This window comes from Hordeum vulgare, chromosome 3H (genome assembly GCF_904849725.1).
Source record: "Hordeum vulgare subsp. vulgare chromosome 3H, MorexV3_pseudomolecules_assembly, whole genome shotgun sequence".
Lineage (NCBI taxonomy): Eukaryota > Viridiplantae > Streptophyta > Magnoliopsida > Poales > Poaceae > Hordeum > Hordeum vulgare.
Window position 1 is genome coordinate 122,998,694 of NC_058520.1, and position 13,574 is coordinate 123,012,267.

At 44.9% G+C, this 13,574-nt stretch overlaps 1 protein-coding gene and 1 long non-coding RNA gene across 2 annotated transcripts; both read right to left on the bottom strand.

The window, feature by feature from the left end:
- Positions 1–3,298: 3,298 nt before the first annotated feature.
- On the bottom strand, positions 3,299–5,394 carry LOC123443209. Its single transcript, XR_006630589.1, has 2 exons — positions 4,456–5,394; positions 3,299–3,957 (listed from the first exon to the last, which is right to left on the bottom strand). It is a non-coding gene; the product is annotated as an uncharacterized LOC123443209 (long non-coding RNA).
- A 3,055-nt stretch (positions 5,395–8,449) lies between these two features.
- LOC123443208 (abscisic acid receptor PYL9-like) lies at positions 8,450–9,449 on the bottom strand. The gene has a single exon (XM_045119509.1). It carries the CDS (start codon positions 9,021–9,023, stop codon positions 8,673–8,675), a length of 351 nt encoding a protein of 116 aa, XP_044975444.1. The 5' UTR covers positions 9,024–9,449; the 3' UTR covers positions 8,450–8,672.
- Positions 9,450–13,574: the final 4,125 nt, after the last annotated feature.

Below are 13,574 nucleotides of genomic sequence, written 5' to 3' on the forward strand. Positions count from 1 at the left end.
TTCATCGAGGGTCTTCCCAAGGTGAGTGGCAAGTATGTCATTCTCACGGTGGTGGACCGTTTCTCCAAGTATGCTCACTTCGTTGCACTGGGCCACCCCTACACCGCTACATGTGTCGCACATGCCTTCTTTGACGGCATAGTCCGTCTCCATGGATTTCCTTCGTCCATCGTCTGTGACCGAGATCCAATGTTTACCAGCCACATATGGCGTGATCTTTTCAAGATGGCGGGCGTCAAGTTGCGGCTGAGCACAACGTTCCATCCTCACACCGACGGCCAGTCAGAGATTGTGAACAAGGTAATCACAATGTACTTATGTTGTGTTACAGGTGATCGCTCATGAGCCTGGGTGGACTGGCTCGCTTCGGCGGAGTACTGCTACAACACATCCTATCACTCCGCTGTGCGAGCCACTCCGTTCGAGGTCGTTTATGGCCGCCCTCCATCGCCTATGCTTCCGTTCCAGGAAGGGGTGGCTCAGTCCGAGGCGGTAGGCTAGCTTCTCCGCAGCAGGGATGAGGTCAACGTCTTCTCCAAGCGCAGCAGCTGTCCGAGAAGTACTATGACGCCCATCATCGCGATGCAGAGTTTGCGGTAGGCGATTTGGTGTGGCTGCGCCTTCTCCACTACACCACTCAGTCGGTTGACCCGCGCGCCAAGCGCAAGCTCGGGTCGCGTAAGCTGGGCCGTTTCCAGTGGTGGAGCGCGTCGGTAGCGTGGCCTACCGACTACAATTGCCGCCGGGAGCCCCTATCCATGATGTCTTCCATGTGGGGCTGCTCAAGCCTTTCTGGGGCGAGCCACCGACATCTTCGTTGGTCCTTCCGCCAACTGCCAACGGTAGTGCGTCAACGTCTTCTCCAAGCACAACAGCTGTCCACGAATTACTATGACGCCCATCATCGTGATGTAGAGTTTGCGGTAGGCGATTGGGTGTGGCTGCGCCTTCTCCACTGCACCACTCACTTGCTTGACCTGCGCGCCAAGCGCAAGCTCGGGCCACGTTACATCGGGCCGTTTCTGGTGGTGGAGCGCGTCGGCAGCATGGCCTACCGACTACAATTGCCGTCGGGCGCCCGTATCCAAGATGTCTTCCATGTGGGGCTGCTCAAGCCTTTCCGCGGCGAGCCACCGACATCTTCGCCGGTCCTTCCGACAGCTGCCAAAGGTCGCCTACTTCCAGTTCCACAGAAGGTGTTGCGGGCTCAGCTGAGCCGTGACGTTTGGCGACTTCTGATTCAGTGGCAAGGCCTTTCCGAGGAGGACGCCACTTCGGAGCAGCTCGAGGAATTTCGTCATCAGTTTCCAGACTTCAGCTCGAGGACGAGCCGTTTGCGCAGGCGGGGAGAGATGTTATGACCGGGGCTACTTATAGCCGCCGCCGACCCAACAGTAATTAGGGGATTAGCCCACTTATCATAGTTACGGGCTTAGCCCAGTTATCGTATGTTTATCTAGCTATGAGATTATATATACTCATGTAAAGACCTATTCTGAGATTAAGAAGAAGCAAATTTATTTGCTCGGCTTCTGCCCGGCAACCCTAAACCCTAGCCGTCGTGGGCGGCCTTCTCCATCTCGCGACCATGGCGCTGCGGCGCCGTCGCTCACGCCTACTGCTTCGCCAATCCCCCAGCCACCCATATAACCTACGTCTACGCCCTGGTAGGAGGCCAGCTCCTATCAGTTTGTTTGTATGTGCTTAATTTTACTCTTTTTTAAGGGCAACTATTCTCTCAAACTGCAAGAACTGAAACGGTAAGGAAACATTTGGATTTTTTTCTTTGGTATGCACACTTTGGCTTTAACAATAATTTATTATTTGACCGTTCGCATACTAATTGTGATATAGTTGTAGTGACGTCTGTGGCCGCGTTAAGGTGGCTGTATTGTTGACCATGGTGGAGGTCTGGAGTGGTGGTGTGATGACAACGCCCACTCTCATTCCTGTGCACCGAGCCCCCTCCTGTTAAGTCGTTTATTCAAACACATGGTATTTTTGTTCTTCCTTTGTCTACTTTGCTTTATTTTGGAGTAAGAAAGTAAGAGATAGAAAAAATTAACCAACTAAGCTTGTCCACCATAGCCTATAGGACCACCATGACTCAGGCGAACTGTCACTGAACCCATGTCTCTGGCATCTCCATCCAACATGGTGAGTTACCAAAACTAATACTAGGCTGGTGAGAAAAGTTCATGTTATATTACACTAATGGAGATCGGTAAAATGTCAGTTGATGCATACCATAGTGATTTATCTAGTTGTGTATTAGTGTGGCCTGTAACTGTTTCTCAATTCACGAGAGGGATATATTTCCTGAAATATGCAGGTCCTTTTTGTTGTTGTAGCTTTTGAACAAAACTGCTGCCTTTGAACTCAACTGGCTATAATGGACTCAGGGCCTCTAGTATGATTTCTTTGATCTGTGCTAGGTTCACTCACGAGATTACATTTATTATTTTCATTTTTTGGCAATATAAATGTTGGTGCTTCATCTTCAATTTGTTTGCTGCTCTTTTTGTACCACACTACCAATACAATAGGTCACTATGAACCCGACATGTCATGCCTCATTGATTGGTGAACACCATATCTGGTAGATCACTGCTACTAGTACTATCAACGATGCTGCGATTGCATCTTTAGTTTCTTCTTCTAAATTGGAACTATTTATGTTTGTTGTCACATGAGCCTTTGCAAGGCATTTATGCAACCACCCATTTTTGGCACAACCGTTTTATTAAATGTGAACCAAGTTCAAATCAGCGAATAGAAGACAAAAATAAAAATAGAAGGTAACACTACCACAACTAGTTGATTGCCCGTGCATTGTCACGGGAAAAATTAATATCATTTTTTTCTGACAATTTATTCATAAATATGGTGTCTTCCTCCCTCCTATTTAGCAACCTCCACATCTTCCTTGAAGGTCATAAAACCAACGTATAGGCTAATCAATCGACTTTTATACTCCGTAAAACTGTGGGGACAGTAATGTGCATGCAATGTTCTACCAAATCGGTACATCAAAGCTTGTTTTTCTCTCCCGACCTTTCGCCATATCACGCCTCATGTTCTTCTTTCTCTCTAATTTAATGCCATCCCACTTCATTGTGTCTCCATCGTCAACTTCGTGTTGTATCAAACTTGGAAATTTCTGCCTTTAATATGAATAATGAAGGCCGTGCCAAGTATGGTCTATTTTGGTACGAAGGTAGTAATTCCAACAAATCAGGTAGTGAAAGCATTGGATATACAGAACACAAGAAATAAAAAGGAGAAAAAACAAGGATACTTTTCTGAGAGATACCACCTCTTGGTGTAAGATTTGCAACTCGCAATCAACATCTTACACCTTGCAATACTAAAGTCTACAAGATTATTTCAATATGAGATTTTACAGGAAATAATATTGCAAAAACATTGTTTCATCTCGAGAAGAGATACAGGAAAGGGGATATATTTCTTTAGTTCTTACATTTTCAGGCCTACCATCTCATTTCTAATTCTATGTGTCTTGATCCCTCTAGGAGTGCAAGGGAAAAAATGCAGACGCACTTGTGTGGAGCGCAACGTACATCGGCTAAAGAGAGTCTAAACCACCTTCTGATTGGGTTCCCACAGTTGCCACTCTTCTTGACATAGATATCATTGCTGGCATAGACGTTGTTCGTACAACCACATTAGAGCATGTGTGACATGCTTTTGCTGCTCCTCTACATGAGCTCCCGTTTGGAATTGACAACATGGTCATCTATTGTCTCTTGTGGGCAGTGTAGAAGAGCAGGACCACGACAATCTTTTGACACAATGCACTTGAAGGATCGCTAAGTTTCTCAAACTATGATCGCACGTGAACCCAGTGCTAGCTCATTGCCTCCGGAGCACCATCATCAGGTCCCGGTCTATGTTTCGTGTTGCACATTGTAGTTGTTCATTGAAAAAAGAATTAGCCTGATGCCATCATATAATAGAGAAGAAGGAGTATTATTGATGCTTGAATAAAATATCAACATTGGAATATGATGCTTCTTCTTAGACTCTTTGTTCCTAACACTTGGATCGTGAAAAATATATCAGAAGAACTGAAGATCGAGATAATAATCCAGTAAATTTCAGTTGTAGGATGAATTCCTATATGTATCATCTGACATGTTAGCCTTTATTGTTTCAGCTTGAAAAACGTGGCTTTAGAGCCTTACAAATTAATGCAGGGAACGGATTAACAATTGACTAAACCTCTTGGAAGCAAATATAAAAAAGTAGAAAGCATATTTTCCTAATGTGTCATATAATAAAAGGTTCAGTTGTAGGATGAATTCCTATATGTATCATCTGACATGTAACGCCACATAGATTTCTTTACCATGAAAGGAAAATGAGCAATCATATTCATCATATGTATGTGCAAAATTGATTTATGATACTGAGAATGATGAAAAAAATGCATACCTTTTGAAACCTGACCTTTGATCAGTTCACAAGAATTGCCATCAAATTTTGTTAGTGCAGAGAAAAAAAAATCCTCTTAAGCACTTTACACTGACTTCTAAGCTAATTTGTTTATTACTTCAGTTAGCATTAAAAAATGCTATCTAAAATCCTGCTGATATGAAGAAAAAAAGTTACGTCACTACAAATATTTTAAGACTTGGCAACTACAAATGAAGAGCACACAATTAGAAAACTACATCAGCTAACAAATTAGGCCTTTGTCATGGTGAGCGTGAATTTTGCATGAATTGGATGACAGAATAAGAAGGCCAGTTTGGCAGTATATAAGCCCACAATCAATATGTTGACTCAATAATCAAGATTAAAAAAAAGGATACCACATAGTGAAGTACCAAATAACATGTGCTATGTTATAACCACTCATGCAGATATTGTAAAACTTTACTGATTTAACCAGTCCTTAGTAGCTCTAGAGCTTCACTGATTTTAGAAGCTTTGCCTAACATAAGATATTTGGAATTACATCTGGACATATTAATATATCTGAATTAACGGGAAAATAATGTAACTTCCCTCAGAGATAATCTGCAATATGGCAATACCGACAAGTGCTCAAGATGATGGGACAGGATCCATGGCGGTGCAGGCCTTCTGCCCTTCCCTGCAGAGGCAACAAAGGTCTGACACACCGCCGGTGGCGTGGTCAACTACAATGGCAACTTTGGTGGATCCTTCGACGCCCTCGTTCCCTCAACCTTTACCTTTCACCCATCCACATCGAGACTGCCTCCACCTTCCACAGCATGGCAAACTAAGCATCACTAAAATTTAATCAGAAAAATGTAATCATTTTCTAATTATTAACAAATTCAACAAGACGATAGAAATCTTTTATGCTAACTAACAAGAAAAACAATCAAGAATATAACAGAAGGAGCATACATATTCATTGAGTTCGAGATGGTCCACACGTAATCCCTTGTCAAAGCCTCACTTTTCTGTGTATGCAAGATTCTTGTAAAAAGAAATTGGAAGATTTATAGTGAAGAAGCAAACTTGAAATTTATAACAACATGCAATTATTCAGAATAACAGTGGAGAGATAAATGTATCGAACGAGTTTGCAAATCAAACACATAGGCAAAAAATTACTCACACTCAGACATCAGCAACTCAATAGTCCACCTATTTGCCATAATTAGACTAAGGTCATCCTTCCCTGCCATTGGAACAGTAATGGATAAGAACATTTTACCTTGCCATATACAAATAGATTACCTAGAATCATCTTCGGCTGAGCTAAATCCATCACGCCAGATCCATCCCATGTGCTAACTTCATGCAAAGAAAAAATCACAAGTGCACACATCAAACTGCAGGCTCACAAAACGGGTGAATGAAGGGGAACAAGAGGTACCAACTCGAGAGAGAGAGAAGCTCACTTGAGAGAACACACAGTGACGCAGATGATTGGGCGACTGCTGCAGGTGGACGAACACCATCGTCGTGGATGATATGGGGCATGAGAGGAGTAGCTTGGACAGTGCCCGCGTTAGGGACGACACGGCAAGTGTTGAGAAATGTATCCAAGAGCAAATGTTGTATTACCAACAACCGCGACAAGATAGGACGTACCTGATGCACGCTTTGTCCGGTGTCGTTGCCAAGCTGTGAGAGGAGTTCATAGCCACACTCTACATCTATTAGAGTACTGCCACCAACCCTTCATGGGCCAGTCGTGCACTGATGCGCTCAATCACAAGGCGGTGGTGGTCCGCGGCGTGTCGTCCACATCAAACTGCAGGCTCACAAAACGGGTGAATGAAGGGGAACAAGAGGTACCAACTCGAGAGAGAGAGAGAAGCTCACCTGAGAGAACACACAGTGACACAGATGATTGGGCGATTGCTGCAGGTGGACGAACAAGAGGTACACGGCATGCGGCGCTCCAGATCTTTTCCACGAGCCATGGATCCCCCATTGTCCTCAATACAGAGGGAGCGGGGTTGCATTGGGGAACAAGAGGTACCAACTCGAGAGAGAGAGAGAGAGAAGCTGACCTGAGAGAACACACGGTGACACAGATGATTGGGCGACTTCTGCAGGTGGACGAACACCATCGTCGTGGCTGATATGGGGCATGAGAGGAGTAGCTTGGACAGTGCCCGCGTTAGGGACGACAGGGCAAGTGTTGAGAAATGTATCCAAGAGAAAATGTTGTATTACCAACAACCGTGGCAAGATAGGACATACCTGATGCACGCTTTGTCCGGTGTCGTTGCCAAGCCGCGAGAGGAGTTCATAGCCACACTCTACATCTATTAGAGTACTGCCACCAACCCTTCATGGGCCAGTCGCGCACTGATGCGCTCAATCACAAGGCGGTGGTGGTCCGCGGCGTGTCTTCCATGTGCATGTGCTCGAGCATCACCATATCGGAGCATCCCGAACAAAACAGCGACGTCGACCGTCCCACCTTCCGCCCTCGCGTGCTCCCGCATCCCACTGGCCTTCCCAGGCTGTGGCTCCGCTCCTTCCCTCGGTCGCTCATCAACAAGGGGTGGTGGAAGAGCCCGAGCCCGCCCTGGTCATACACGGCATGCGGCGCTCCAGATCTTTCCACGAGCCATGGATCCCCCATTGTCCTCAATACAGAGGGAGCGGGGTTGCGTTGGAGTGCAAGATAGCATGGAGATGGGTGTTGGCGTGGTATGGCGAGCACTGGCATCAATGCTTTTCAGTAGGAGAGAGATGAGATCGGGAGCGTGGGGTTAGGGAGAGGTGGACTTGTGGAGCGGGACGTGTTTGTGTGGTGGCGGTTCGTTATTCTTTGTTTAACCGCGATGGGTGGGATCGGGGGTTTGTCATGCGAAATAGACAGATGGAGCAATTTTTTCTGCGTGACATCGAGGGGAGAAGCAGGAGGTGGGAGTGGGAGAGGGATCATACATGGGAACGGGAGGAGGTCAAACCATCACGACGACACATCCCCCTTTAATAGTAGAGATATAGCACAAATGCTCGTGGGTTGCAACGGGACAAAAATAACGGGCTGCTAGTGAAAAAAATGATGAACCTATTAACAGCAAGGTCCAGTAAAAAAAGTTTCTTCGAGGTGCTAGTACGGGATATATGATAATTATTCTTGTCCCCCTAAGTCCTAACCTAAATTTGATCCTACATTTTGAGTAAATATGCTAAAGTTTGAAGTGAACGTGATTTTCGTATGCTCTATGTGAAGCCAGTCCAGCTACCAAGATTTGATGGATTTTGAGAACTCCAGATACATGAACCAGTTTTCTCATATATCCATAGGATCAAATACTGCATTTCAGCAAAATGCATGAACAAGCAGAGAAACTCATATGCTAGGTAGGCTATATCGTTGACGATGCAAACTATGCAATGGTATAAGCTGATAAGCACCAACACACAAATCATACATTTGTTAGTTTTTAGCCAACTCTTATATAAGAGGACACATGGGCATTTATGATAGCTAGAAGTGTTAGTCAGACCATACCTGCATGTTGTTGTCTTTGGAGCTTACACCAGATCCTTCTTTGGACACACCAGCTCATAATTCTCTGATCCCAGCCGCAGCTCTCCCAGATGAATCAACTTCCATGAAACTGTCATGTAGAATTATTTCACACATTACAAATCCAGACATGAAACATGTTTGCTGAATAAACCTCGGGTGGAATGTAACCAGCTGTATAGGAAACATAGCAGAGGGCCACTGGGTGCATTAGAAGTGATATTTTTTCTATCTCCAGCTTTACCATATTCAGAAATTGTATGCCTAGGTTGAACTGAACTTCTCTTGGCCATTTTTTGTAGAAGTAATAAACTCATTGTTACAGGCAATGGGAGGGGGCATCTCGGAGAGTCATACTTTAATGCAACATCTGATATTGAATGTGGATACATAAGTAATGAATAGAAAATTTGACCAAAGAGCTTGGATGCAAACACAAATGGTAACATATAAGATGAAAATTGAAGTAAATAGATGAAAACGGAGGAATCTCCCAGTTTTGGAGTAGTACTTATGGTCTAGTTCCCAGATGATGAATATGTTTCCACATTGATCTGGATGAGAACATAATTGTATTTGAGGTATAAAGACGAAATGTAAAAATATGAGCGCAACGCCATCTTGTTGAGAGCACCCGCCACTTGAGTTTTTCCCCTGTTGAGCACCAGTGTCGCTAGCCATCAGGAACGACATAGGACTCGACGACAGCACGGTAGGGGCCCAGCAGGATCTCGGTGACGGAGGATACGGAGCGGTAGTTGCAGAGGCAGTGCTCACCGTCGACGATGCTGAAGCTGAGGATATGACGGCCGTCGTCGAGTATCTCGAGGCGCTCGGAGCTGGTGGAGGTCGGGAGGCCAGACACAACGGTGTCTTCCCAGGCCTTGCCGATGCTGGCCTCGTCGCCGGCCACGAGCGCACTGGTGCGCACGAAGTGCGTGTATCGCTGCGGGTTGCCGAAGTTGCGCACGATGGGCCACGCCGCGCACCCCGACGCCGGCATGCGCTGCGCCACCAGCGACATGCAGGTGGCCCCCGGAGCCCGCCCTGGGAAGGTGTGTTCCGCCCGCACCGTCCCCTACAATGCATCCCCCTCCACCTCCGTCATCCCCTCCCGTAGCGCCCCGCTCCATGTGCGCCTCCGCAATGAACGACCGTCGTGACGTGCCGACGTCCCCCGTCCTCCCCTAGTACCGGCGCCGCCGTCCCTCGCCTCGCTCACGCCCGCCGCAGCGAACGCCCGCCGTGACGCATCGTCCGGCGCGACTCCCCGGCCATTGACCCCGCTCAAAGCAGATCCCCCTCGAAGTCGAGCCGCCGGCGTGCTAGAGACCCCTCCGCTGACGGATCCGTGCGGATCCATGCGGCGAGGGGAGGAGGAGAAGGGGGTGCCGGGGAGGGGGTAGGGGGAGCAGGAGGACTCCTCCTCGGCGCCTTGGCGGCTGTGCTCCTTCCTCTCTCTGGTGGGATGAGTTTTGGGAGGAGAGCGACGAGATCGGGAACGAGGGGTGGGGAGAGGTGGGGGTGGGAAACGTGGCAGTTTTTTTTAGCGACAAGGGGTGGGAAACGTGGACTCGTTCTCTCGTGCTGCGGGATCTAACGATTCTTTTTACTGCATGCGATCGATGAGTCACGAGTGGGGTATTGAACCGGTTTATGGAGGGTTGGGAAAAAATCGGTGAAAGGGCCGCGTGGTTTATTGAGGGACGAATAAAAATCGATGGAAGGGATAGCTGTAACGACGCGGGATCTGCTGTGGTCGAACCATCACGACAGACGGCAAGATCCCCTTTAATAGTACAGATATAGTTGTAGTGACGTGTGTGGCCGCGTTAAGGTGGTTGTATTGTTGACCATGATGGAGGTCTGGAGTGGTGGTGTGATGACAACGCCCACTCTCATTCCTGTGCACCGAGCCCCCTCCTGTTAAGTCGTTTATTCAAACACATGGTATTTTTGTTCTTCCTTTGTCTACTTTGCTTTATTTTGGTGTAAGACAGTAAGAGATAGAAAAAATTAACCAACTAAGCTTGTCCACCATAGCCTATAGGACCACCATGACTCAGGCGAACTGTCACTGAACCCATGTCTCTGGCATCTCCGTCCAACATGGTGAGTTACCAAAACTAATACTAGGCTGGTGAGAAAAGTTCATGTCATATTACACTAATGGAGATCGGTAAAATGTCAGTTGATGCATACCATCATGATTTATCTAGTTGTGTATTAGTGTGGCCTGTAACTGTTTCTCAATTCACGAGAGGGATATATTTCCTGAAATATGCAGGTCTTTTTTGTTGTTGTAGCTTTTGAATAGGACTGCTGCCTTTGAACTGAACTGGCTATAATGGACTCACGACCTCTATTATGATTTGTTTGATCTGTGCTAGGTTCATTCACGAGATTACATTTATTGTTGTCATTTTTTGGCAGTATAAATGTTGGTGATTCATCTTCAGATATGTTTGCTACTCTTCTTGTACCACACTACCAATACAATAGGTCACTATGAACACGACATGTCATGCCTCATTGATTGGTGAACACCATATCTGGTAGATCACTGCTACTAGTACTATCAACGATGTTGCGATTGCATCTTTAGTTTCTTCTTCTAAATTGGAACTATTTATGTTTGTTCTCAAATGAGCCTTTGCAAGGCATTTATGCAACCACCCATTTTTGGCACAACCGTTTTATTAAATGTGAACCAAGTTCAAATCAGCGAGTAGAAGACAAAAATAAAAATAGAAGGTAACACTACCACAACTAGTTGATTGCCCGTGTGTTGCCACAGGAAAAATTAATATCATTTTTTTCTGACAATTTATTCATAAATATGGTGTCTTCCTCCCTCCTATTTAGCAACCTCCACATCTTCCTTGAAGGTCATAAAACCAACATATAGGCTACTCAATCGACTTTTATACTCCGTAAAACTGTGGGGACAGTAAATGTGCATGCAATGTTCTACCAAATCGGTACATCAAAGCTTGTTTCTCTCTCCCGACCTTTCGCCATATCACGCCTCATGTTCTTCTTTCTCTCTGATTTAATGCCATCCCACTTCATTGTGTCTCCATCGTCAACTTCGTGTTGTATCAAACTTGGAAATTTCCACCTTTAATATGAATAATGAAGGCTGGGCCAAGTATTGTCTATTTTGGTACGAATGTAGTAATTCCAACAAATCAGGTAGTGAAAGCATTGGATAGACAGAACACAAAAAATAAAAAGGAGAAAAAACAAGGATACTTTTCTGAGAGATACCACCTCTTGGTGTAAGATTTGCAACTCACAATCAACATCTTACACCTTGCAATACTAAAGTCTACAAGATTATTTCAATATGAGATTTTACAGGAAATAATATTGCAAAAACATTGTTTTATCTCGAGAAGAGATACAGGAAAGGGGGTATATTTCTTTAGTTCTTACATTTTCAGGCCTATCATCTCATTTCTAATTCTATGTGTCTTGATCCCTCTAGGAGTGCAAGAGAAAAAATGCAGACGCACTTGTGTGCAGCGCAACGTACATCGGATAAAGAGAATCTAAACCACCTTCTGATTGGGTTCCCAGAGTTGCCAGTCTTCTTGACATAGATATCATTGCTGGCATAGACGCTGTTCGTACAACCACATTAGAGCATATGTGACATGCTTTTGCTGCTCCTCTACATGAGCTCCCGTTTGGAATTGACAACATGGTCGTCTATTGTCTCTTTTGGGCAGTGTAGAAGAGCAGGACCACGACAATCTTTTGACACAATGCACTTGAAGGATCGCTAAGTTTCTCAAACTATGCTCGCACGTGAGCCCAGTTCTAGCTCATTGCCTCGGGAGCACCATCATCAGGTCCCGGTCTATGTTTCGTGTTGCACATTGTAGTTGTTCATTGAAAAAAGAATTAGCCTGATGCCATCATATAATAGAGAAAAAGGAGTATTATTGATGCTTGAAGACAAAAATAAAAATAGAAGGTAACACTACCACAACCAGTTGGAACCGAGATTATATAGCACATCCACATAATCTATGAGTGGATCGCCAGCCAAATTGGTTGAATAAGCCGTATGCAACCATTTCAGCCGATTGCACCAAGAGGCCATAAACGCCCGCGTCTCCATGTGCTTATGTGATGACCACATATGGATTGGTGCCGTAGTCCTGTAGATAACCTGCAAGAAATCAGGAATAAATGATCTCTTAAAAACACACCTCTTCCGGCAAGTCCATATTTCCCATAGAGTGACACAAACTCCCACAGGAATTTGGCCCTTCTGCTTATGATGAATAACACCCAACAAGTTCTCAAACAGATTTGGAATGCTTTTTGGTGGCGCTAAATTGTAGGCAACAAGAATCGTGCGCCAAATCAAGGTAGTAAACGGACATGAAAAAAATAAATGATGAATTGTCTCCTCCTAATCACAAAATGATATTTTTTTACTGCCATGCCAATTACGCTTAGCAAGATTATCTTTTGTAAGAACTACCTCCGTTGGCAAAAATCACATGAAAACTTTGATCTTGCAAGGAACCTAAGCCACGGAATCCTCTTTTTGCAGATTGAATGTTCAAAGGGCTAGCCCAAGAATATAAGCCACCAAATCCTCTTTTTTGAACACAATATTATCCTGATCAGGTATTGTAATGGCATTATCAATAATGCAAATAAGGGGGTGTCACTTGGGTCTACTGGTGGAGGTGTCTAAATCTATTAATGATTTACTTAACCTAGAGGCTGAGCAAGTGATGAACATGATAAAATACATTGCGTGAGTAACTCCGATGCATGAAAATGAGGTTAATGAGTTAGGGGTCAGATTGCTAGAATTTTCATGTGAAGACTTAGTCCCAACTAGCGTACTTGGGGCTGGGGCGGTGGAGGTAGAGGAGTATGTGTCACCTCTAAAAACACCACAACCACTGCAATATAATGATTTAATTCAAGAGCCATATATGGAGAAGGGGGCGCATGCGTTGCCCATGCATCCAATAGAAAACACACCACCACACTTCGATCATGCGGACCAATTTGTCTTGTTGGAAAAATCAAAACAGAAGTGGACTAGAAAGATTTGCCCAACGTTTGTGGTGTGTCATAGTGCGAGGGTCAGATTCAAATATAAATTCCATGATGAAAAATGAGAGGAATATTTTGGAATAGCAGAGGTCTTAAAGACTTGGCTAAAATGAGGTTTTTGGTGGAAATTTCTAATAAGCAAAAACTGGACTTTATGGCGTTACTAGGGATGGGCAGAGATAACTTTACCTTGTAGTTACAGGGAACAGTTTCGGGTGCCTTTGACTTTGCTTGGCATTGTTTACCACCTAGAGGGAGGTCCAGTGGGATCTTGCTTAGAGTCAGTTGTGAGACTCTCAAAGTAAGCAATGTTTTTAGGAGGGACTATGAGTCAAATTTCATGTTAAGTAAGTTGATGCTCTCGATGGCCTCTCATTGCAGTTTATGGAGCTGCACAACCTAATTTCAAATCTGATTTTCTTGCAGATTAGTGAGGATCTGTGGCGATGAAATGTTACCAATCCTAGTCGAAGGTAATTTTAATATC